Genomic DNA, 25,133 nt, shown 5'->3' with positions numbered 1-25,133 from the left:
GCCCCTTTGGGAGCTACTGTATACTCTGCATAGGGAGCAGAAGGTGTCTGATGGAATTTAGGAGGCTGGTAGTTTTTGAAGTGGTACTTTCCTTCCACTTCAAAAGGGCAACAATCATACCAGTGCCCAAGATCTACCTCAATGACTGTCACCCAGGTGGCACTCACATTTCCTGTAAAGAAGTGATTTGAGAGGTTAGTTGTGGTTAGAATCATCTTCTGGCTAAGGAATTTGCCTATCGCCACAATAGGTCTACAGTGGATAAAATATCACTGGATCTTCACTCAGCCTTGGATCACTCCATCAGGCTGCTGTTTATTGATTACAGATCAGCGTTCATCCCAATCATCCCCTCAGTTCTAATCATCAAGCTCCAAAACCTGAGCCTCTGTACCTCCCTCTACAACTGGATCCTTGACTTCCTCACTGGGAGACCACAGTCTGTGTGGATTGGATATAACATCCTCCTCAAGGACACTGGCACACCTCTGGGATGCATGCTTAGCCCACTGCTCTGCTCTCTCTACCCCCATGACTGTGTGACTAGGTACAGCTCAAACACCATCTATAAATTTGCCAGTGGTATAACTGTTGCAGGCAGAATTTCAGATGGTGACGAGAAGTCGTACAGGAGTGAGATAGACCAGCTTTTGAGTGGTGTTGCAACGACCTTTCTCTCAATGTCAGTAAGATCAAGGAATTGATTATGGACGTCAGGAAAAGGAGGGCAGGGCGTACGCACACCAATTCTCATTGAGGGATCAGCAGTGGAAAGGAGAGCAGTTTCAAATTCCTGGGTGTCAACATCTCTGAAGATCTCTCCTGGACCCAACATATTGATGCAATTACAAATGAGGCAATGGCTGTATTTCATTCGGAGTTTGAGGAGAATTAGAAAGTCACCAAAGGCACTCACAAATCTCCAGACTCAAGGAGAGCATTCTCACTGGTTGTATCACCATCTGGTATGGAGGGGCCACTGCAACTCAGCCAACTCAATCATGGGCACCAGCCTCCCCAGCATCCAAGATACCTTCAGAAGGCAATGCCTCAAAATGGTGGGGTCCATTATTAAGGATTGCTACCATCAAGGAGGAGCTACAGGAGCCTGAAGACACACAGTCAAACCATCAGATTTCTGAATGGACAATGAATCCATGAACACTGCTATATTGTAATTTATACTTTTTTATCTTTATGTATTGCAATGTACTGCTGACGCATAACAATAAATTTCACGACACGTGGCAGTGACATTAAACCTGAATCAGTTTCTGGCCTGTGGAGAGGTTGATTTCTTCAAGAAAACTTGGAGCACTCCACTGAATCCTTTTCTCTCTGCCTGTTGATATAATTCCACAACAGCTCAGAAAGGAGCACTTGCTTCAGCAGGCATCTGAAGGAGCTGGGAAAACTGCCAAATCTTCCAAATTCTCTGGAAGGATATGCAAGCAAATGTCAGCATCTTCATCAAGGCCACCATCCTTAACACTGAGGGCTTAGCAGGCTGAATAAGCAAGCCCGTCCAGCAGGCCTTTTTGTTCACATCTCCTGTTCCAAACTGCTGACATCAGAGTTCTGATGAAGGATGTCATTCCAAGACGCTGACTCTTTGTTCTTTTCCATAGATGCCCCCTGACCTGCTGAGTTCCTCCAGCATTTTGTGTGCACTACTCTGGATTTCCAGCATCTACAGAATTGTGGCTCTCAAAGTGTAAGCTGTCTTGTGCAAACAGGCCAGCAACATGTCAAAAGTGGGTCACAGCTGTGGAATTATAGCCTTCGGCAGGTGGAAGGATATTAAGCTCATTGGTGGGCTTTGCCCTTTAAACATATACATTAATATACAGTAATGTATGTATGTATTAATGTATTAATATATGTATGTTTGTCATTAATATCAATGATCTGGATGATGGGGTGGTAAATTGGATTAGGAAGTATGCAGATGATACTAAGATAGGTGGCTTTGTGGATAATGAAGTAGGTTTTCAAAGCTTGCAGAGAGATTTAGGCCAGTTAGACAAGTGAGCTGAAAGATGGCAGATGGAGTTTAATGCTGACAAGTGTGAGGTGCTACATTTTGGTCAGAATAATCAAAACAGGACATACATGGTAAATGGTAGGGCATTGAAGAATGCAGTAGAACAGAGTGATCTAGGAATAATGGTGCATAGTTCCCTGAAGGTGGAATCTCATGTGGATAAGGTGGTGAAGAAAGCTTTTGGTATGCTGGCCTTTATAAATCAGAGCATTGAGTATAGGAGTTGGGATGTAATGTTAAAATTGTACAAGGCATTGGTAAGGCCGAATTTGGAGTATTGTGTACAGTTCTGGTCACCGAATTATAGGAAAGATGTCAACAAAATAGAGAGATTACAGAGAAGATTTACTAGAGTGTTACCTGGGTTTCAGCACCTAAGTTACAGGGAAAGATTGAACAAGTTAGGTCTTTATTCTTTGGAGTGTAGAAGGTTGAGGGGGGACTTGATAGAGGTATTTAAAATTATGAGGGGGATAGATAGAGTTGATGCGGATAGGCTTTTTCCATTGAGAGTAGGGGAGATTCAAACAAGAGGACATGAGTTGAGACTTAGGGGGCAAAAGTTTAAGGGTAACCAGAGGGGGAATTTCTTTACTCAGAGAGTGGTAGCTGTGTGGAACAAGCTTCCAGCAGAAGTGGTAGAGGCAGGTTTAATTTTGTCATTTAAAGTAAAATTGGATGGGTATGGGCTGAGTGCAGGTCAGTGGGACTAGGTGAGAGTAAGCGTTCGGCACGGACTAGAAGTGCCAAGATGGCCTGTTTCCGTGCTGTAATTGTTATATGGTTAAACCACTACTGTAAGGATAAATGTAAGGGACATAGATTGGGTGAACATGTACAATATTTTTCCCGGGGTTGAGGAGTCAAGAACTAGAAGGCATAGGTTTAAGATTAAAGGGGAGAAGTTTAACAAGAAACTCAGGGCCAGAGGCTGGTCGGTATATGAAAAGAGCTGCCAGAGAAAGTGGTTGAGACAAATATATTCACAAAATTTAAAAGATATTTGGGCAGGTACATGGATAGGAAAGGTTTAGATATATAAGATAGGTTCCAAACCTGGGCAAATGGGCCGAGCTTAGACAGGCATCTTGGTCAGCATGGATGAACTGAGTTCAAGGGTCTATTTCTGTGCTCTGCGACTCCATGACTCTAAAGGAAAGTTGAGGCATTTCTTGCTGTAAATGGAGCGAGCGGTTGGATTGGATTGAGCTTCCGTGAGAAGACAGTGCCTTTTGCCACTTGTGGTGCAACTCATTTGCAGCCTTTGTGTGATCTCAGCTCAACTCAGCTGGATGTGCTGAAAGGTCTCGGCCCGAAACGTCGACTGTTCACTCTCTTCCGTAGATGCTGCCTGGCCTGCTGTGTTCCTCCAGCATCGTGTGTGTGCGTTGCTTTGGGATTTCCATCATCTGTAGACTTCCTTGTGTGTGTGAGACAGGTTCTGTTGTACTGGATCTAGCTCAAGAGTACTGAACTTTCATTGAAGCGGGGGACAGCACACTGAATTGTTGGGAGAGGCCCGAGGGATGCCTCTCACTTCATGGCAGGGAAGGCTGATGTATAGATGGTGACAACAAATATTGAAATAGGTTGACAATCAGTAGAAAAAAGATGACTTCAGATGAATGTTTCGTATTGTATTTTTTTACACTTTAATATTTTTGCACTTTAAATTGTTAACACTTTACAGTTTTTAATATTTATTTAAAAGTATTTGAACTGCTGTGGAAAGTGTATGTAAAAGCCATTAAGCTCTCAAAGGCCTTGAGGGCTTATTCAATGTACTCTGCCTAAGGCCTGGTCACTGCTTGGAACATTTGCTGCCTCAGGAGACCCCTCTTGGGAACAGAGGGTCATCTCGGTCAGCTCTCCACCTCGGAAGAGTTCCGCATGGACGGCTGATGAACGCGGGAGGCAGCTGTGCCCATCAATACCTGGAACGCAGCAGTGCAAGCACGTTCAATAGTAACTTTCCCAAAGCCTTTCGCTGCAGGGTATAAATTTTCAGGACTATGGGGAGAGAGCCAGGTCTGCAGGACTAATTACGTGACGTGTGGGATTATGGGTTGAAGGGTCTCCTTCTGTACAGCAGCGTGCAGTGTTTCCATGAAACAAAGTCAATAAATGCACACAGAATAAAGGACTGTGTAAACAAAGCACTTCCAGGGAGCGTAGCTGCCTCTGCCAGTATGTGGGTCATCGGGCTCACAGTACCAGTGCTGTGCCAATAACGACGGTGCCAAGCCCTAGATTCAGACCAGCTCTTGTCAGCCTGTGCTGGGATGCAGCAGTGCGATCAGGAAGGACGTGACTGAGTCCTCACCAAGGCTTACGCTGCAGGTGCAGAATCTTTAGGCAGCAACGTCAGGTCTGCCGTGTTCGCAGGCAGTTCTAGTGAGTATTTACGGCGGCTGAATTTATGGGCTAATGTTCCAGCGCTGGGGTTAGACATTCTCAAGGTGAGGCTGGCTGGCCACAATCAGCATTAAACAAAGTCATTCCTGCCTGCTCCCCATATATCAGATATATATTAGGAGGTTTTGAAAACCTATTATGGTGCTCTCCTTGAGGAAGTGTTTATGAGATTGTAATGCCAGTAAAACAGATCTTTCCCTCTTCGGTGTTGTGACTCTTCGGAGGTTACAGCAGCAGGCAGGGTAGGTGATGCTCCCTTCAGAGTTCTGAGATCCATATCTAAGCACTGTTTGAAGTGGAAATTTATGTTTTCAGCCGCTGACAGTGACTGAATACGATTAAAAATACACTCCTGGTTTTTATTTTCTTTACAGAGTCCAACACAAAATTGAACGACTGTATAAGCCTTGGTAAGACTGAGAATTGATGAAGATAATAGTGGCCACATGGTTAATGTATTTGTAGCGCACTTCTCTTGCACCGGCTATTTTAAGGGAGCGATTAACCCACTTATTTCTAACAAAGAACTCAAGCCTCATGCCAGGAACTGAGCGCATAATGTAGGCCGATGGTCTGATGCAATGCTGTGTTGTTGATGAGACGTTAAACTGAGGTTCTGCCTGCCATCTCAGCGGAGTGTTAAAGATCCCATTGCCACTATTTGGAAATAAAATGTTACCCTGGCCAGTACTTACCCTCAACCAATAGCACTATCATATTGTTTGTGGGAGTTTGTGCACAAATTGGATGCTATGTTTTTTTTTAAACGCTACTACAGTCAGTAGTATTTTGTTGATTATGGACTAGTTTCTTGGGGTATTCTCTGAGCAATTCTATATATATATATGCAATTTTCTTTATTAAGGGAGTTCTGCATGAAAAATTAGATCTATTTTTGATGAAGGTTTAAACTGAGGCCCTGTTATTAAAGGTCTCAAGAAAAAGCTGAGTTTACTGTCAGTGACCTGACCAGTCAACATTCCTCCCTGGCGGAGCTGAGCAAACAGATGAACCGGTCGTTTATTTTAATTTGCTCATTCCATTGCACCATACCTTGTGCAATTAGCTTGTGTCCACACAGCAGCACGTCACCATGGTGGCGTGTCTCCACGACAGCTCGGGGCATTCCAGAGTTCGGAGTTCAATTCCAGTGTAAGCAGTTTGTACGTTCTCCCTGTAAACCATGTGGGTTTTCTCCAGGTGCCCTGGCTCCCTCCCACAGTCCAAATGCATAACAGTTAGTAGGTTAATTGGTCATTGTAAGTTATCCTGTGATTAGGCTTAGTATTAAACAGGTGGGTCGCTGGGCGATGCGGCTCATTGGACCTGTTCCTTGTTGTGTCTCTAAATAAATAAGTAAACAAACAAACAAACAAATAAATAAACCTTTGGCTACATGGATTTTCAATTCCCCTGGGGTGTAAGGTGAAGCTCTTGCTATTAATGGATAAAACAAAACATTGCATGAGCTGTGTCACTAAGATTTGGTCCTCATCGTTATCTTCTTAAACTACAGTGCAGAATGAAACCATATGGTGAATCATGCATGTGCCATTCCCTGTAAAGAAGTTTCCATTCAGGTCCATTCACCTGCTCTTACCCCATAGGCCAGTTTGTTAATTCTGCTAGAAAATGGTTTACACAGGTTTGTCTATACATGTGCTTTTAAGGTTTGGGAGGATAGAGATTGAAATTACTGGACCAGAGTTCAGATATGAGAATCTAAATCCCATCAGCTCAGCTGGAGATTACATTGCTGGAATGGGATAAATAAAAGTCCAGCCATGTAACTATCAGGTTGCTATAAAAACTCATTTCAGATTTACACATGGTCTTCAAGGAAGAAATTCTACTGTTGCTACCCAGTCTGGCCTAAATATGACTCCGCATCTCACCAACTCCTAACCATCTCTTCAGTTACAAATAGATAATAAATAATAAACAAAAAGAATAATTGTGCCTACTGTACTGTATAAAGCCCACAAAAAGATACTGGTCGTTCAATATCTTTTGATCTTTTGGAGGTTATTTCTGTTGCTGTATGTAGCTTAGTTTCCATTGGATCTGTTAAACTTGAGAATGCATTAATATTCACAGAAAGCTCCCAGCACAGTCCTAATCTCCAGGAATGTGTCACGATTTGGAAAGGGGTTCAAAAAAATATGTTTTACGATGGATAGATAGTTCCAAGGAATAATTATAGCAGGTATCCTGGTCTGGGGTGTGTTAATGCTTCAAGAAATGTTATGTATATGTATGTTCCATGAACCCTTGTAATTAGCTACATGTAAGTATTTGGGGTAACACACACAAAACGCTGAAGGAACTCAGCAGGCCAGGCAGCATCCATAGAAAAGAGTAAACAGTTGACGTCTTGGGCTGAGACCCTTCATTGACCCGAAACCTTGACTGTTTACCCTTTTCTGTAGATGCTGATTACCCTGTTTACCCTTTTCTGCTGAGTTCCTCCAGCATTTTGTGTGCATTGCTTTGATTTCCAGCCTCTGCAGGTTTTCTCCTGTACGTGTGATTATTTTCAAGGCTCCGTGGAACATGCTGTACATATATGTAACATTTTCTGAAGCATTTCTGTGCTTACAGCACAGTCCTGTGAGTGAATCAGTAGTAGCAGGGGACCTCAGGATAGTGTTTATTCAGATACAGTGCAGAACAGGCCCTTTCGGGCCACTGAGGCATACAGCCCAGCAACCCTCCAAATTAACCTCCGCCTAAGTACTGGACAATTTACAATGACCAATTAACCTATTAACTGATACACTTTTGGTCTGTGGGAGGAAGCTAGAGCACCCGGAGGAAATCCACATGTACACACTTGAAGAATGGACAGATTTTCTTACTGAGGATGCCGGAATTGAACTCTGACTACCCGAGCTGTAACAGCTTCGTGCTGACCTCTATGCTACCTTGGTGCCTCAGGGATTGTATTAATGTATATATAGGATGTTCCCTGGAACATATCTGTATTTAGATGGCATTCCCCAGAGAGTGTAAGCATTTACAGGTCACATTTAGGAATTCGTGAGTATTTAGAGCATTCCCACAGGAACATGCTAGCAGAGATAGCCAGGAATATTTCATAATTTGTAGGACATTCCCATGATGCACTAGCCTTTACAATGTGTTCTCAAGAAAATGGTAATTTTCTAGATGATCGCCAGGAGTTTGTAAATGTTCACCAATAGAGTCATAGAGTGTAACAAGCCCTTTGTTCCGTCAATCTGTACCAAACTTTTGTTGTGTCTAGTCTCATTGAGATGCACCTGCACGCTAGCCCTCCATGCCACTCAGCTGCCCCTTAAATATTTCACCTTTCACCCTTAACTTATGACCTCTAGTTCCTGTCTCAGTCTACCTCAGTGCATTGCCTGCATTCACCCCTATCTATACCCCTCATAATTTTCTAATCCGCTATCAAATCTCTCCTCATTCTCCTACCAACAGCAAATAAGCTAGTCAACCATTCCCTATGACTCAGCAACATACTCGTAAATTTTCTCTGTACTTTTTCAATCTTATTTACATCTTTCCATTAGGTAGGTGGCCAGAACTGTACACCGCTCTCCAAATTTGCCCTCAAATCTTATACATATCATCTCAACTTCTGCACTCAGTACTGCAGTGTATGAAGGCTAATACACCAAAAGCTCTTTTTATGACCTGATCTATCTGTGATGCCACTTTCAAGGACTTATGGGTTTGTTTTCCCAAAATGGATTCCAGAATGTGATAATATCCAGCTAATGTCCTGAGGATTTCCAGGAGAATATTAATTTTGCAGGATTACCCTGAATTTATCATTGATTATAGGAGATTCCTGGGAAGGCGCAAACGTCTATGGTGCCTCTTCAGGAGAGGTCCTCACAAATGTGTCAATATTTACTCCTTCTGGTGGAGTTGGTCTCATGGTACATTTAGAGAGACAGTTCCGGGACCTTCACAGAGTGACAGGACTGATTATATTCACTTTAAACACAAAGTGCAATTTGCGGTGTGTCTGCCCTCTTCTTCCCTTGTGGTGGGGGTTGTAGGTTTGGAAGGTGCTAGCAGAGCAGCCTTGATGGCTACCCTGCAGTGCATTTTCAAGATTAGGCACATTGCAGCCACTGTGTGCCAATGGTATAAGGACTGAATGCTTAAGGTGATGAATAGGGTGCCAATCAAACTGCAAACTTTGCCTGGATGTTGTCGAGCTTCTTGATGGTTGCCAGAGCTATACTTCTTTAGGCAAGAGCGATGGATTCCATTATGTTCCTGATTGATGCCTGTTAGATGGGGAAAAGGCATCAACCAGGCAAATGTGTATGGGGTTTCACGGTGGCAAGGTGGCTAGCAAGACGCTATTACAGCTCGGGCATTCTGGAGTTCAGAGTTCAATTCCAGCGCCATCTGTAAAGAGCCTGGTGTACGTTCTCCCCGTGGACTGTGTGGGTTTTCTCCAGGGTGCTCGGGTTTCCTCCTAGAATCCAAAGGCATTAGTAGATTAGTCGTTGTAAGTTGTCCTGTGATTAGGCTAGCGTTAAATAAGTAGGTTGCTGGGCTGTGTGACTCAATCGCAAAAGAAATGGAAGAATTCGGCATGTCAGAGGATGAGTCACTCAGCACAGGATACTCAGCTTCTAACATAGAAACCTACAGCACGTTACAAGCCCTGCGGCACACAATGTTGTGCCGACCATGTAACTTGCTCTAGAAACTGCCCAGGATTACCCTACCGCATAGCCCTCTATTTTTCGAAGCTCCATGTACCTATCCAGGAGTCTCTTAAAAAACCCTATCGTATCCGCCTCCACCACCGTCACCGGCAGCCCATTCCACGCACTCACCACTCTGTGTGAAAAAATTTCCCCTAACATCCCCCTCGTACCTACTTCCAAGTGCCTTAAAACTATAACCCCTTGTGTTAGCCATTTCACCCCTGGGAAAAAGCCTTCAGCTATCCACACAATCAATGCCTGTCATCATCTTATACACCTCTATCAGATCACCTCTCATCCTCTGTCGCTCCAAGGAGAAAAGGCTAAGTTCACTCAATGTATTCTCATAAGGCATGCTCTCCAATCCAGGCAACATCCTTGTAAATCTCCTCTGCACTCTATTTCTATTGTAGCCACATCCTTCCTGGTAGTGAGGAGACCTGAATTGAACACAATACTTCATGTGGGGTCTAACTAAGGTCTTATATAGCTGTAACATTACCTCACAGCTCTTGAACTCAATCCCATGGTTGATGAAGGCCAAAACAACATATGCCTTCTTAACAACACTATCAATCTGGGCTGAAGCTTTGAATTTCCTATGGACACAGTCCCCAAGATCTCTCTGATCCTCCACACTGTCAAGAATCTTACCATTAATACTTTATCTGTCTTCAAATTTAATGTACCAAAATGAACCACTTCACACTTATCTGGTTTGAACTCCATCTGCCACTTATCAGCCCAGTTCTGCATCCTATCGATTTCTTGCTGTAACCTCTGACAACCCTCCAGACTATCCACAACAACCCCAAGCTTTGTCTCATCAGCAAGGTTACTAACCCACGAACTGCAGTGATTCTAAGCTACCCTTGTAGCCATGATATTTGTGTGGGTTAGTCCAGCCTGGAACATTAATGGTGGGAAATTAGTATTATGGTAGTAACACTGAATGTCAGAAGTAAGTAATTGGACTCTCCTCTTGATCATAACATGGTCTTTTGAGGCTCTTATGTTACTTGCCACTTTTTAGCTCGTGTTTGAAAGCTGTCTCGCTCTGTGTAGATAGGGGCTGCTTGATTTGCTGAGAAGTTGTGAATGGAATTGAATGTTATGCAATCATCAGGGAGTGCCCCTACTTCTCACCTCATGAGGTTCATTGATGAAGCTGTTGAAGATAGTTGGGCTGAGGACGCTGACTCTAGGAGCTCCTGCAGTGATCTCCTGGGATTGGGCTGATCGACCTCCAGTAACCACAACCAAGTAAGGTTTGACTCCAGCTACTGAACTGTTTCCTTCTTGCTGCCCATGGACTTCAAATTTACCAGGTTCCTTGAAATTACATTTAATGCCTACAGTATTTATAGACAGTTCCTCGGATTGCGTCTGTGTCCACAACGAACCCCTGGGTATGCCTCAATATTTACAGGGATCATGCCAGTATCTACCAACAGTCTTTAGACTTGGGTCAGTATTACAGGTGTGGAGGAAGAATCTTTTTGCCCAGAAGGGGGTTGGATTCTCGAGTGCACTGCTGGGGGTGGGGTGGGGAGGCAGAGACTCTGCCAACGTTTAAGTACCTGGATGAAATTGTCGAGGCTCAGAAAGCCCAAGTGCTGGTAAATGGGAGATTGGTTCAGACAGATACTTGATGGTTGGTCAAAGGGCCAATCTCTGTGCTCTATGGTTCTATGACTGTTTTGCATTTGTCTTTAAGGAAAAGATTCTGTTGACAGAGAATTTGACATTAAGAAGGAAATATATTAAATTGTAGAAATGGTAAACGAGGAGAGAGGAAATTTCAATGGCTCAAACACCTTTAGAATGGATGCATTGCTAGGCTTGGATAATAGGTATCTCAGTGAATAGGTATCCCTTCTTTTACAAGAAGCAATTTATTATCTGAGGCAAAGATTGCAAGTGCAAGAGAACTCACGGTGAACTGTGTCAAACAATAACTAAACCACAGCTGGAGTTCAGTGTACATTTATCGTCACCATGCTACAGGAACACTACAAATGGAAATTTACAAAGATTATTTTCAGGAGAATTACAGCCATGAAGAGACATTGGTAAGGCTGGGGTCGTTTTTATGGAATCAGTGCTGATAAAAGATTTAATTGTGTGGTATAAAATGATAAGAGGTCTAAGCAGGATGACCAGAAAGGAAATAGAAAAACAAAAATATTGGAAAAATTGGCAGGTCAGGCAGGATATATTATGTTTAATCACACTTCCCAGTGAAACAGAATTAATGCATCAGTCTGAAAGACCTCTCACTAGCAAGGATTTGTTTTCCTTAGTAGAGAGAGCAATATCTAAGGGGTGGAAATTTTTGTTAATGGGTAAATAGGTTGGAGGGCAGCTGAGGAAATACCTTTTTACCCAACAAGTGTTGGAAATTGGGAACCCATTTCCTGAGGGGATTGAGGATACCCTCTGTAAGTTTGAAAAGAATCCGGATGTGCTTACTTAGGGTCATAGACTTTATTGTGGTAAATAAAGATGAAAGAAATATGATTAACCAAAATGGTCCATTTTTATCTGGAATGTACACAACTTCGTTTGAGTTGTAAATACCTATGACTCTCTAAGATTTACCATTGGTGCTTTGGAGAGTGTCATCATTTCTGGTTGGTCCTTGGACGTTTATCACTGTCAGCAAAAACATCAGAGGGGTCTTACTCAGATTCAGTTTATTGTCATTTAGAAACCGCAAATGCAATGCAGTTAAAAAATGAGACAACGTTCCCCCAGAATGATATCACAAAAGCACATGACAAAACAGACTATAATAGAAAATCAACATAACATTTGGCAATCCCCAATCCAGAGTCCGGAGAGGCTGCTGCGTATTAATATCGCGTTACCGTCTAGCGCGTTCCCCGGAAAGGAGCTCCAATTCCACCAGACAAAAACAAGACCAAAAACTAAAGCTACAAGACCTGCACAAAACCACACAGTTACAACAGTGTAAACAATAGCATAATTGATAAAAAAAAGACTATGGGCACAGTAAAAATAGTCTAAGATGTTAAAGGACTGTAAGTTCAAAAGAAATCACCACAGTTTCCACAAGTCCCCAGGGTTCTGACAGACTCACCATCCCACGCTGGCGGCAGTTTTGCATTATAGTATACATTATATAGTATATATATACATACATACACACACACACACACACACACACACACACACATTTTATATTTATATATATATATATATATATAGTAAACTTTATAGTGTTTACAGAGGGTTTTGACAAGTCTGCACTTTTCATAATGGGTGTGGAAGTCCTGGGATGCTGCCTGGATTAAATGGTAAGAGCTATAAGGAGAGACTGGACAGATTTGGGTTGTTTTTGTGGGAGGTTCAGAGACAGAAGAGAGACCTCAAAATTATGAGAGGCGTAGATAGGGTAAGTGGTCTTGAATCATTTTCCTCTGGTAGAAATATCAAATGTCAGAGTCTATGCATTTAAGGTGAGAGAGGAAAAGTTCACGGAGATGTGCAGGACAGACTTCTTACACAGAAGGTGAGAGATGTTCTTGAACAGGCAGCCAAGTTTGTTGGTGAAAGCAGATATGATAGTGGAAATTGGGAACTCACTTCCCTTCATATCTGCTTTCACCACTACACTTGGCTGCCTGCTCGAAACATCTTCCGGTCTCTGTGTAAAAAAAACTGTCTGACATATCTCCATAAACTTTTCCCCTTTCACCTTAAATGCGTAGTGTCTGAGAGGGTGTTAGACCCATGAATATGCAGGAAATGGAGGGATATGGATAATGAACAGACGAAAGAGATTTAGTGTAATTGGCATAATATTTAGCACAGACATTGTGGGTAGAAAGGCTTTTTCCTGTGCTGTACTGTACTGTATTTTAGTTTTATATGGCAGTATTACATAGGGTCCCCAGAAGCATGTCAGTGTTTCTAACAGGTTCCTGGAGAATACACTAGTATTACAATTAGTCTGCTAAATCTTTCTTTTTGGAAACGTTTGGAGCAGCATTTATAATTGGATCAGAGGTGTCTAAGGCTTGTAAGGCCACTGTGTGGACCATTCAGGAAGGAAATTTATAGCAAAAGTTTCCAAAATGGAATATTTATGAACGGTGGGAAGCAATGTTTCCTCTAATTTTTAGTAGTCAATGTGCGCAAAAACCTTACGTTGTGCAATTTTTTCCTGTGACAAAAGTATGTGCGCACTAAATGCACACATGGCACAGTTTATGTAGGTTTACAAAATATTTGACATAAAACTGCACAGAATAACAACAAAATAACATACATATTTAAGTCACTCAGTTATTTTTTTCTCTCTCCTGTCTTTGGTATTTATCGATTCTTTGTAAACTCTATCTGGACTAATAGAACTTCCATCCAATTAACAGCTTTTGATTCTCATTAACGTATCCAAATGACATTCACCTAAACGGTTTCTCAGCTTGTTTTTGAGTTAATTCATGAGGCTAAAACCTCGCTCACAGTCCGCAGTAAATGCAAGAAAGGTTCCCCCAATGTCCATCAACTGTGCAAGGTTGCAAAACTGTTCATTTTGAAGTACAAATGTCACCATTTAAGCAAAGTTTGAAATCAGTTTGGACTTAATATTTTTCTTGCATGGAAAATTTGAAATCATTAAACTGTCTAACTATTACAGTATTTTCAGCTAGAAAATCATGATATTTTAGACGTAAGGCAGTAACTTGTTCATTGCCAAATGTGAAATTTACGATATGAACACTGTCCACCAAAGATGGCTGCCGCCATGATGCAGCTGTACAAACCGGAACAGGAAAGGTGAGGTGACATAAATTAGTGACATGCGTTGTGGTATTTGAAAAACTGACTAACTAGTTAACAGAAACATTTAGCTAAACGATTATTTTCAGTAAGTATAATTATTAATTACTACATTATTTGAGGTAACTAACCTTTTATGTGCACGTTAATTTCCTTTATGCACTGGTTGAAAAACGTGTGTGTGTGCGCACACGCGCACAACTTGGAGGGAACATGGGTGTGAAGTGATTATCATGGGTGTTATTGATTCACTCAACGGAAGAGGATAGTTTGATTAACTGTGTTTGCATAAACTGACCATAATACTCATGTGTTTAGATGCTAGTGAGCCAGGGGGCCTTGCTTTTGGGTTCAGAATGAGTTCCTTGTGTCTGGCAAGCTTAACAGTCCAAGGTTTATTGCATTCATCATCGCTGCTGGTATTCACAAAGTGAGGTTTGTGAACCCAAACATTTCCTGAAATCGTCTGGTGATTTGGAGGGGAGGCTTCTGAAGGATGCTATTATATAACTGTGAAATCACATTCATTGTGAAGTTATGTTGGTCAAAGAGATATAGGTAGCTGGGAAATTCCTAACTGAGCGATATCTTGGGCATATCAGGATTGGAATTGCCATGGATAGGGGTTAGTGGTTTAAGAATGAGGTAGAATAGCAGGAAGAAGCTGTGCTTTGGTACGCACCCACTGCTTAGGGAGGGATAGGCTCTGGAAATAATGGAGACCCTGTGACAGGGTGAACGGCAAGCTGCTGCATTCTCTGTCCTGAATGCTCTGTGTTGCATGCAAACCAAGAACAAGACAGAGAATTTAAAAAAAACAAACTTTTGATTTGTAACTTTTCAATCTTCAATTTCTTTTGTAATTTTGTGGCTTGCAGCAATAAGCAATCATTAATGACACTAAAAACACATAATGGGAAAGTTAGGGCATTGATATATTAAGCCTCAATGAACCTCTTTGCATCCTAACTGTCTGAAGTAGCTCACGGAATGGGCTACACAGAAGAAGTTACTTGGGCTTTCAGTCTGGGAAAATATGTTGCCTAATCGCTGAAGGTGAATATTTAACGCAATGTCTTCTACTAATGGGATTGCATGCAAAAATGGACAATTATAGAACACCTTTCACATTCAAAGATCATTTCAAAGTGGTTTCCAACCAATGAATCATTCTTGAACTGCAGTCACTTCTGTTATTTGGCAAATGCAGCAGCTAATTAACATGCAACAAAGTCCTCCACACAGCAAGGACAGCAAGATCCAGGATTTATATGGTGATTTAATGTAGGAAAATACCTCAAGGTGTTTCATGGTACCAATGTTAGACGTTTGCTGAAGATTCGTTTACTTTAGCTTGACGAGCTTGTGCACTTGGATTGATGTGACATGGTAGTCTGAGGAAAGAGGGGGAAGGAATGGATCCTCTGTGTCTGATAGTTAAAGGAGCTCTTGTAATCCTATCATTAGGCAGCTTCTGCACCACTGCGGCACTCTCTCATTCTTCTTTTGACCTGGATTATGCCTTGAAACCATGCAGTGGGTTTGAACCCTTACTCAGAAAGAAGCTTTCTCCGTCTGATGTAATTTTGGACCCTTCCAACCCAACCTGCGCTTGACAGGACCCTGTCAAGCTCTCTGCGCTTCAGTCAAGACCAGTTGTACATTCTGCCAAAACAGTCAGGTTAGGTCATGCAGTAGCCATGTTGTGCTTTCCCAGCTCCATATTGTAAACAAGTAAAAAGAAATTGCCTGATATTATTGCGTATGTCCTCTGCTCTTGATCGATCTTTAGTATTCTATCCTCAAGAAGCAATAGCAACAATTCACGATGACCAATTAACCTACTATCTGGCTACATCTTTGGACTGTGGGAGGAAACTGGAGCAGTAGCATGTTTGAGATATTTATGGCAATGCTTGGGTTATCTTTTTAAGAACGTTTCTATGCCTCAGACTCAGCACAGTTTTTATCAGACCTCCTAGAGACAGGCACAATGGAAAATGTTATTTCCCTCTGATGTGTGAGGCTTGCAGCTGCTCACCCCCTCCTTCCCCAACAAAGAGAGTGCGAGCTGGACCATACTTTGATTTCCCAGAGTAAACTGGGTTCAAACCTAATCAAAGCAAATAGGACGAATGCCGCATAAAGTCATTGAACCATGATAAAGAACAGGTGGCCACCAGCCCCTTGCTCCCACTTTAAATCTAGACGAGTAATCCCACTCCCCTGCTTTGTCCCCAAAGTCTGTAAATCCTTTATTTTTCTTCAATTATGTATCAAATTCCCTTCCAAAACTTAATATTGAATCGGTTCCCTCCAGCAGTGTGTTCTAAATCACAACAACTCATGTGAAAAGATATTTCCTCGTGTCTAGTTATTTTGCCAATCAAATATGTGTCCTCCAGTTACCATCCCTTCTACTGGTGGAAGCTGTTTCTCCGACTTACTCAATCAAAACCCTTAATGATTTCAAACACTTTTATTAAACCTCCTTTGCTCTACAGAGAACAACCCCACAGTCCTCATATAAATGAAGTCCCATATCCCTCGTATCATTCCAGTAAATTCTGTTTCTCGGTTACCTTTAAGGGTTGAATTTAAAATGAGTTTGATCACACTGTTATCTACTGCCAAGAAAATACAACAAGCCTAAATAGAAATTTCATTCAGAGATGTCACAGGGAATGAGAAAGGGAAAAGAAAAGAAAGCTTTCAGCACCTTGTTTAGGCTCCTCTCTTTAAAGATGGAAGTGGGGCATGTTGTTCAGTCAAAAGGGAGGGAGTTTTCATCATGTTGGTGTTGGGCTGTAAGTATTCAATACTAGCCTAGCCTGATGGAGGGGGTGAGAGGAAGGCTTATGGAAATTTCTCTTTTATAGAGCTATTATAGAGGGAAGTACCGGTGGGGTAAAGGCCACCACTGTTTATTCATTTGCTCAGGACGTCTCTCTCCTTACTGGCTCCATATATTTAATTGACTTTATTACTTACATCCTTCATACGCACGAGGAGTAAAAATCTTCACGTTATGTCTCCGTCTAAATGTGCAATATGCAATTTATAATAATTTATAATAAATAGTATTTACAACAACACAGTCAATATGACATAGAAATACAGTTGTGTCAGCATGAATTAAGCAGTCTGAAGCTGACCCAGACCCTGTTGGTCCTGGCTTTTATGCTGCAGTACCATTTCCTGGATGGATGCAGCTGGAACAGTTTATGGATGGGGTGACTCAGGTTCCTAATGATCCTTCGGGCCCCCTTTACACACCTGTCCTTGTAAATGTCCTGAATCATGGGAAGCTCACATTTACAGATGCACTGGGGTGTCTGCACCACTGTCTGCAGAGTCCTGCAATTGAGGGAATTACAGTTCCCATACCAGGCAGTGATTCAGCCAGTCAGGATGCTCTCAATTGTGTCCCTGTAGGAAGTCTTTAGGATTTGGGGGCCATTACAAACTTCTTCAACCATCTGAGGTGAAAGAGGTGCTGCTGTGCTTTTTTCACTGCACAGCTGGTGTGTACAGACCACGTGAGATCCTCGGTGATGTTTATGCCGAGGAACTTAAAGCTGTTCACCCTCTCAACCCCAGATTCATTAATGTCTACAGGGGTTAGCCTGTCTCCATTCCTCCTGTAGTCCACAACCAGCTCCTCTGTTTTTGCGACATTGAGGGAGAGGTTGTTTTCTTGACATCACTGTGTCAGGGTGATGACTTCTTCTCTGTTGGCTGCCTTATTATTATTTGAGATTAGGCCAATGAGTGTAGTGTTGTCAGCAAATTTAATTAGCAGATTGGAGTTATGGCTGGCAACACACTCATGGGTATACAGAGAGTAAAGGAGGGGGCTTAGTACACAGTCCTCAGGGGCACCTGTGTTGAGAATCAGAGGGGCAGAGGTGAAGGGGCCCACTCTTGCCACCTGCCGGCGATCTGACAAGAAGTCTAGGATCCAGCTACATAAGGCCAAGGTCTCTGAGCTTCTTGTTGAGCCTGGAGGGAATTATGGTGTTGAATGCTGAACTGTAGTCCAAGAACAGCATATGGATATGGATAGAGATTTCCTATCTGAGGTTCAATTTAAAGTCACAAATGCTTCTTATTCCCAAATGGACAATTGGAAGTGGTGGAAACAGTCCTAAGATGATCTGATTGGATGAGAAGAGTTTTGCCTTCGCTCCTTCCCCACCACCTTTGTTTTCCCACTTGCCAGTCCAAACTCATTAATGCCTCAGTCCTAGTTGGAGCTCAGAGTGCTCTCAAATAAAAGCAGCAACTGCTGGGAATGCTCAGCAGGTCAGTCTGAATTAGCGGGTAAAAGGAGTGTTAACACATCAGGTCGCTGAGCACTGCATGTAAAACTTTGGAGGAACTCAACAGGTCAGGCAGCATCTGTGGGGGGAGGTTCCTTCTTCAGCCCCTTACCTCTTCAATCTTTCATCCCCTAGCTTCTTGCTTCATTTACCTCCCCACCCGGTCTCACCTATTGCCTTCCTGCTTATACTCCTTCCTGTCCTCTGACCTTTTTATACTGGTTTCACCTTTTCAGTCCTGATGAAAGATTGGCCCAAAACTTTTATTACCCTCCATAGATGCTGCCTGACTTGCCGAGTACCTTCAGCATACTGTGTGTGTTCCTCAGGATTTACAGCATCTGCAGTATCTCTTGTGTGAATGAACCGTCGACATCTTGGGCCAAGATCAGGAATCTGTATCTGAGCTGAAAATTAACAATGTTCCAGGTCTAAATCAGAGAAATTATGATGAGGAGGAAGTAAGTGATGGGGAAGAACAGGGTAAAAGGTATCTGTTGGTGAAGTAAATAAAATGATGATGGTTTCAAGGCAAAATGGTACAGTTTGTGATGGGGAAACAATAACTATCATTTGTAGGCCATGGGAAGTGGAATAACAGAAACATTACCTGGAATTTCTAAACTCTCTGTTGAGTCCAGAATACTGCAGTGTTGAAATCTCTATGGTCTTGCCCTGATGAGCTTCTTCCACAATGTGCGAATGTCATTGGGATCCTGCTGTGCATACTCATTCACCACCATTGCTTGGGTAGATACAGTATGGAAGGGAGATCCTTGCTTGATCTCTTTCCCACAGAAACGAACCTCCCCTCCCATGTCACCACTCACCCCACATCTACCCCTCTGATATCCTGAATTAAGGAAGGTCAGCGCAGATGAAATGCTTTGGCTTCTGTAACTTGGGAGAGTCAGTGGCAACTCCCCAGTCAAACAGAGTACTCTGCCACAGGAAAGCCCCAGCCTGGGTGTTCCAAAGGGACAATACTTTTCATGTCAATTGCTAGTCTAACATAAGGTGACAGAACAATACACACAATGTGCTGGAGGAACTCAGCAGGTCAGGCAGCATCTATGGATGGGAATTCCTGTTCTACTCCCATCCGTAGATGTTGCCTGACCTGCTGAGTTCCTCCAACGCATTGTGTGTATTACTGTGGATGTCCAGCATCTGCAGTACCTCTTGTGTCTATGAGACGGATACTGGATTTATACAGCCCCAATTCTTGAGATTGGTTTTGTTCATCATGTACATCGAAACATGCAGTGAAATGTATAGTTTGCATCAAATCAAAAGACTGAGAATTATGGTGGAGGCAGCCCACAAGTGTCAACATAGCATGACCACAATTTACTAACCCTCTCTGTATGTCTTTGGACGGTGGGAGAAAACTGGAGCACCCAGAGGAAATCCACACGGTCATGGGGAGAATGTACAAGCTCCTCTCAGACAGTGGCAGGAATCGAACCCTGAAGGCTGATTGCAGGCACTGTAAAGCCATTGTGTTAACCCTTGAGAAGCAGTTGACTGGGCTGCAGAGTGAGAATACTGGTGAGATGACCAAGAGTTGTGTGAGTCACCTACTACTCCAGAAGCAGCTTATTAAAAGAACCCAGATAATAGGCTCTGAAGAAAACATTTATTAAGTCAAAACAAATCTATTTTTTTCTCCCAACCTCTAACCCCTCCAGTAGGAGTGATCATGTCTGGGAAATAATTCTGCTGCAAGTACTGTGAATTCTAATTTTTTCTTTTGTAATGTAAGACATTGTCAAAGATTTCAAATGTGCAGCCAGTGCCTTGAAGTGACATTGTGATTTATGACTTGCTAAAGACACCGTTTTCAATAGACATTCTAATCCACAATTCCTCTTTCTCTTCTTTATCTTCCAGATGAATCGACCCATTCAGGTGAAGCCTGCGGACAGCGAGAGTCGTGGAGGTAGTTGTAACTGATATTTTATTGAGCTAGAGATATCAGCCATGGGACTTCCTTAATATTTTAATTAATGATGACTGAATACATTTGGTTGAGTGGATTTAAGTGCTCTCCCTATTGACAACTCTTTTCTATCTTCCTATTCCTTTACCCATTCTCTGGAGGTACTGCTGCTTGTTGAGGATTAAGAGTACAGAGGCAACTGGTCATTCCTCTTGGCTTCATTGATCAGGGGGAGTATCACAGCTGAGCAGCTCCCAGAATCCCTTGGGTCCACCCTCTTTCTACTTGACATCCAACCCTTGGCATATAGCTCAGCATTAGCAACAGGGAAGGGCAGCTGGAGTCTGTTCTTTCCATGAGAGCTATGCATCATTAACCGGGACTAATTGTTGCATGCCAGGCTTCACCCTGATTGAAGCTGGATAACCTAGCACTGGCTGGAGTTTGATCATAAACCATCCCATCAGGCATATTTCATTACCACAACAGGAAGTGAATCAGCTTATTGAGGCATGGAGAAAGAATGACTTCTCTTAATGAATACCCAAGTAAGGGGCAATACTTTTGATGGCAGAGGTTATGGGACAAAGTGTACTTGTGGCATATAGCTATGGTGACTGCATTTATGCTGTTCTTTAACTGTTCTTGAAATGATATTCAAATGTATTTAATAATTAATTTGTATTAAACTTACATTAGGTTTCCCCTGTGCCTCTGTGGGGAGTTCTGGCATATGGTTCTCTTCAGAAAATGAACACAGATTTTACTCTAGTCAGTAAGAAGTCTTGTAGAATCATACTGCATGATGAGACCATTTGTCCCATTATCCTTATGGTGTATTTATTGAAAGTGTAGCATCATCTGCTCAAACCTACAGTCTTTCCCCATAGTAGTGGCATGATCACTTGAGTCAAGTATGATGTTTTCTTAAGGAGTTGGCTATTGGTGGGTCTTCAGATAGAGGCAGTAGAGGCAGATACAGGATTCACGTATTCAGGTGCAGTGTGGGCACATGGAAGTGGTGGCTGAGATTAGTGATTGGGTCTTTTCGTTGTTCAGTCTCCCCTTTTACAGAATGCCACTTATTCTCTGTGGCACAGTGGATGTTGGCCTCACACAATGTAGCCCCCTCTTGAACAGATTTCCTCCAGCTTCATCTATTGAGTGCAATTTCTTCCCCGTTTTTAGACATAATGTTGAATTTCTTCAGGCTGATTTTGAAGATGTCTTTGAAACGTTTCCTTTCCCCATCAGGGGCTCACTGACCTTCCTTCAATTGGGAGTAAAGGATCAGTTTGGGGACATGTGATTTAGGCATAGTTGCTCCATAGATCACTCCATCTTGTGGGTACAGGGATTCTCTGCTTGATGGCAACTGCTGATTCTTCCTTCTATTGGCTAGTGGCAGTCTGATCTACACAGGGTTTTGCAGGTTTACCACAGGTTTTCACTGAGATCACAAATGGTTTGGAATTCAAGATTCATGGTTGTTCAATGTCTTCCTGTATACAAGTGTATAAAAATAGCAAAGTAATTGTTACTCAGGATCCAATGCAGCAAAAAAAAACACAAAAGAGAAAGAAAACAATAATAATAGTAAAAAAAAACCCACAATAAATATTAATACATAAAATTGCTTATACACATAGATTGATTGTATGAACATAAAGTGATGCTGGGCACAGGAATGTCTGTGCATAAGGTGACTGACAGGAAATGATAAAGTTGTGGTGGTTGGGGGTGTGGAGGGGTGGGTTAGTGGGTGGAGATGTTGATCAGCTTTACTGCTTGGCGAAGTAACTGTTTTTGAGTGTGGTGGCCCTGGCGTAGATGCGATGCAGCCTCCTTCCTGATAGGAGTGCAACAAACATTCCCTATGCACGGTGGATGAGATCGTACATGATGTTAGTGGCCCTTTTCTTCCAATGTTCTGTATCAAGCAATGATGCAACTTGATAGGATGTTCTCCATTGCACATCAGTTGAATGATGTGAGTATGGATGTGCATAGTCCAACTCTCTTTGGCCTCCTCAGGAAGTAGAGGTGCTGGTGAGCATTCCTGACTGTGTAGAATATGTTCTGGGACTGAGAGACGTTGTATGAGATGTACACCCTCAGGAGTCCGAAACTGCTTGCAGTTTTCACTTCTGTGGCACCGAATGGTGCAAGTTCTCTTGAAGTCAATAACTATCTCCTTTGTCCTGTTGACTTTGCGGAAGAGGTTATTTGCCTGACACCAGGCCTCGAGATCTTCCAACTCCTCTTTGTAGGCTGTTTCATCGTTGTTGGTGATGAGCCCCACCACTGTTGTGTCATCAGCGAACTTGACAATGTGATTACTCCAGAAGTGTTATGACAAAGATAGTGACATTTGGCTCAGATTAGTGATATTTGGGAAGATCTACCTGATCTTGTTGCCACTAAGCTCAAGTAACGTATGGTACTGAGGGATGATTGCTACAGTTTCTCTTGAAACTGCCCAAGTATGGAGCTAGGGTATGAATATAATTGAGCTTCTTCCTGATGAAACCCCATCCCACCTTCCTATAATGATCACATAGATGCCCACACTCAAAATCGGATTGGGAAGGCATGGAACTGGGTCCTAAGGGAAGGGAGAGTTGCTTCTTTGAGATGATTCTAAGGTCTAATTATATTGATGTGCGTCAATGGCATGGCATTCTTTGTGTAATATGATGTCTGACAAGAACCTTCACCAGACTAGAATGTCCTTGAACAGTTGTTTTAATATCCTGCCTACAAATTCTTATAGTAAGCTTTGTCTTATGGAGTGTCGGGCTGATTGGTGAGAGGTATTACTGTGTTGTGGACTCAAAGTACACTGCAGATGCTGTGGTCAAATCAAAACGTACAAACAAGCTGGAGGAACTCAGCAGGTCGGGCAGCATCCATTGAAACGAGCAGTCAACATTTCAAGACCCAGTCCTGACGAAGGGTCTCGGCCCGAAACTTTGACTGCTAATTTCAACGGATGCTGCCCGACCTGCTAAGTTCCTCCAGCTTGTTTGTACGTGTTACTGTATTATGGATTTGATCTCATTAAATGAGCAACAACATTGTTAAAACAACTTAAGCACAGGAAAGGTGTTTGGTTGTTGAAGCTAAACATGTGAGAATATCAGACCCAGCTAAAGTTTCTTCTCATGCAGCCATTTCAGTTCAAGACAATGGAACTGAGTGTTGGGAGACAAGTACCTCTCCTGGCCAGTACCTCCTCACTGTCCAGTACTGCTAACCAAAGGACAAATTTCTCCCTAAGTGTGCTTTATTTTGAGTAATGAACTGATCTGAAAATCAATAAGAGAATCTATGAACTGTTGCAGACAATGCAAAGCTTGTTTAGGATCTTGCTGGATTTAAACTTCTGATCTAACAATGTGCAAAATTTTACTAATATGGCATTTCTTTGATAAAATGACCACCTCAAAATTCCATATCCTTGAGGTGCACTGTTGAAATTCTTTGGTTAGCTTGCTGTCGTTTTCTTGCTGTGCTTTGAGATGAGCAATGAGACAACACCCAGGGCAGAGAACGGAGCAATGTTGTCTTGGAAAGAAGGTGTTAGGAACGTGAAATACAGTTTTTACTGGCACCTAGTCTGAGGAGGATATGGTCACTTTTGTGACTGAGGTGAGTTCTTATGGTTAATTATCCTAATCAGAATCAGATTTGTGCACAATCAGAGCAGGAATTATAATCAGTTGGGTTTCAATTCAATGATGGTTGCCTTACCATTCATCCACCTAATGCCTACTTGGAGTTAAAATTGGTACTTAATGTTCCTCAAGTTATTAGTTTTTCTTTTATTTATCATGATTTTTGTTGATGTTCCTGTCCACCTTCCCAACAAGTATGATTCTTAGGGCACTAAAAAGATTAGGTTTTGATATAAATTCTTATTATTTCACAAGTTCATCATGTGATCTTTTGGTTGCGAGCTTCACATCGAATAGTCTCACAATTGCATTACCACCCAGTGCCCAGGCAGATGCCAAGCAGATTAGACTGGGACATGTGAGAGAGCCTCAGGCTGGTTCTTAGCCAGGGATGTTGAATGGTGTTAAAAAGCCAGGGGCCCACAGAGCGAAAGGTTGCAATATTGCCCACACTTCAGTTGTGAGGAGAATGCCAGCAGTGCATTCAGATGCAGATGCAGCCAGTCAGACTTCTAACTCCTCTTCACTCCTGGCTTGACCTGTCCACTCAGGATTCAGTCTGGGAGTTACGAGAACTGGCTGCACCATGATAGGAAATTGACTTAAAAACATTACATACATATTAACAAAGATACATATATTTTGAAGTGCTGCCTAATAATTAAAGAGAAGAGGCACTACATATAGGAATGACTGGAAAAGTCAGGTTGGCACAGTAGCATAGTGGTTAGTGTAAAACTTTACAGCCCCAGCGATCTGGGTTCAATTCCTACGCTGTCGTTAGAAGTTTGTATGTTTTCCCTGTGATTGTGTGGGTTTTCTCTAGGTGCGCTGGTTCAGGTTAGTGAGTTTTGGGCATGCTGTCTTGGTACCGAAAGCACGGTGATATTTGTGGGGTGCCTCAACTACATTCTCAGACTGTGTCGGTTATTGACGCAAATGATGCATTTCACTACATGTTTCGATGCACATGTTCAAAGTAAATTTATTATCAAAGTGTATATATTACCACGCCATCACGAGGTTCACTTTCTTGATGACATTCACAGTAGGTAAAAAAAAACACAATAAAATCAAGGGGTAAGCACAGTGCCTTGTAGTGCACCTGTGCTGATGTGATTGTGGAGGAGATGCTGCCAACCTGAACTGACTGGGGTCTGCAAGGGAGGAAATCGAGAATCCAGTTGATCAAGGGGGTATTGAGGCTCA

The 25,133-nt window shown here is 42.4% G+C and overlaps 1 protein-coding gene across 1 annotated transcript in view; it reads left to right on the top strand.

Moving 5' to 3' along the window:
• The window catches only part of LOC132406058 (CUGBP Elav-like family member 4), a 568,100-nt gene that overhangs the window by 293,629 nt on the left and 249,338 nt on the right, over positions 1-25,133 (top strand). Inside the window, exon 3 of the mRNA XM_059991245.1 lies at positions 20,199-20,247. Within this exon, the coding sequence (XP_059847228.1) occupies positions 20,199-20,247 (49 nt within the window). The remainder of the gene's footprint in view (positions 1-20,198; positions 20,248-25,133) is intronic.

The sequence above is a fragment of the Hypanus sabinus genome, chromosome 16, assembly GCF_030144855.1.
Source record: "Hypanus sabinus isolate sHypSab1 chromosome 16, sHypSab1.hap1, whole genome shotgun sequence".
Lineage (NCBI taxonomy): Eukaryota > Metazoa > Chordata > Chondrichthyes > Myliobatiformes > Dasyatidae > Hypanus > Hypanus sabinus.
This window is presented reverse-complemented; position numbering and strand designations above follow the sequence as displayed.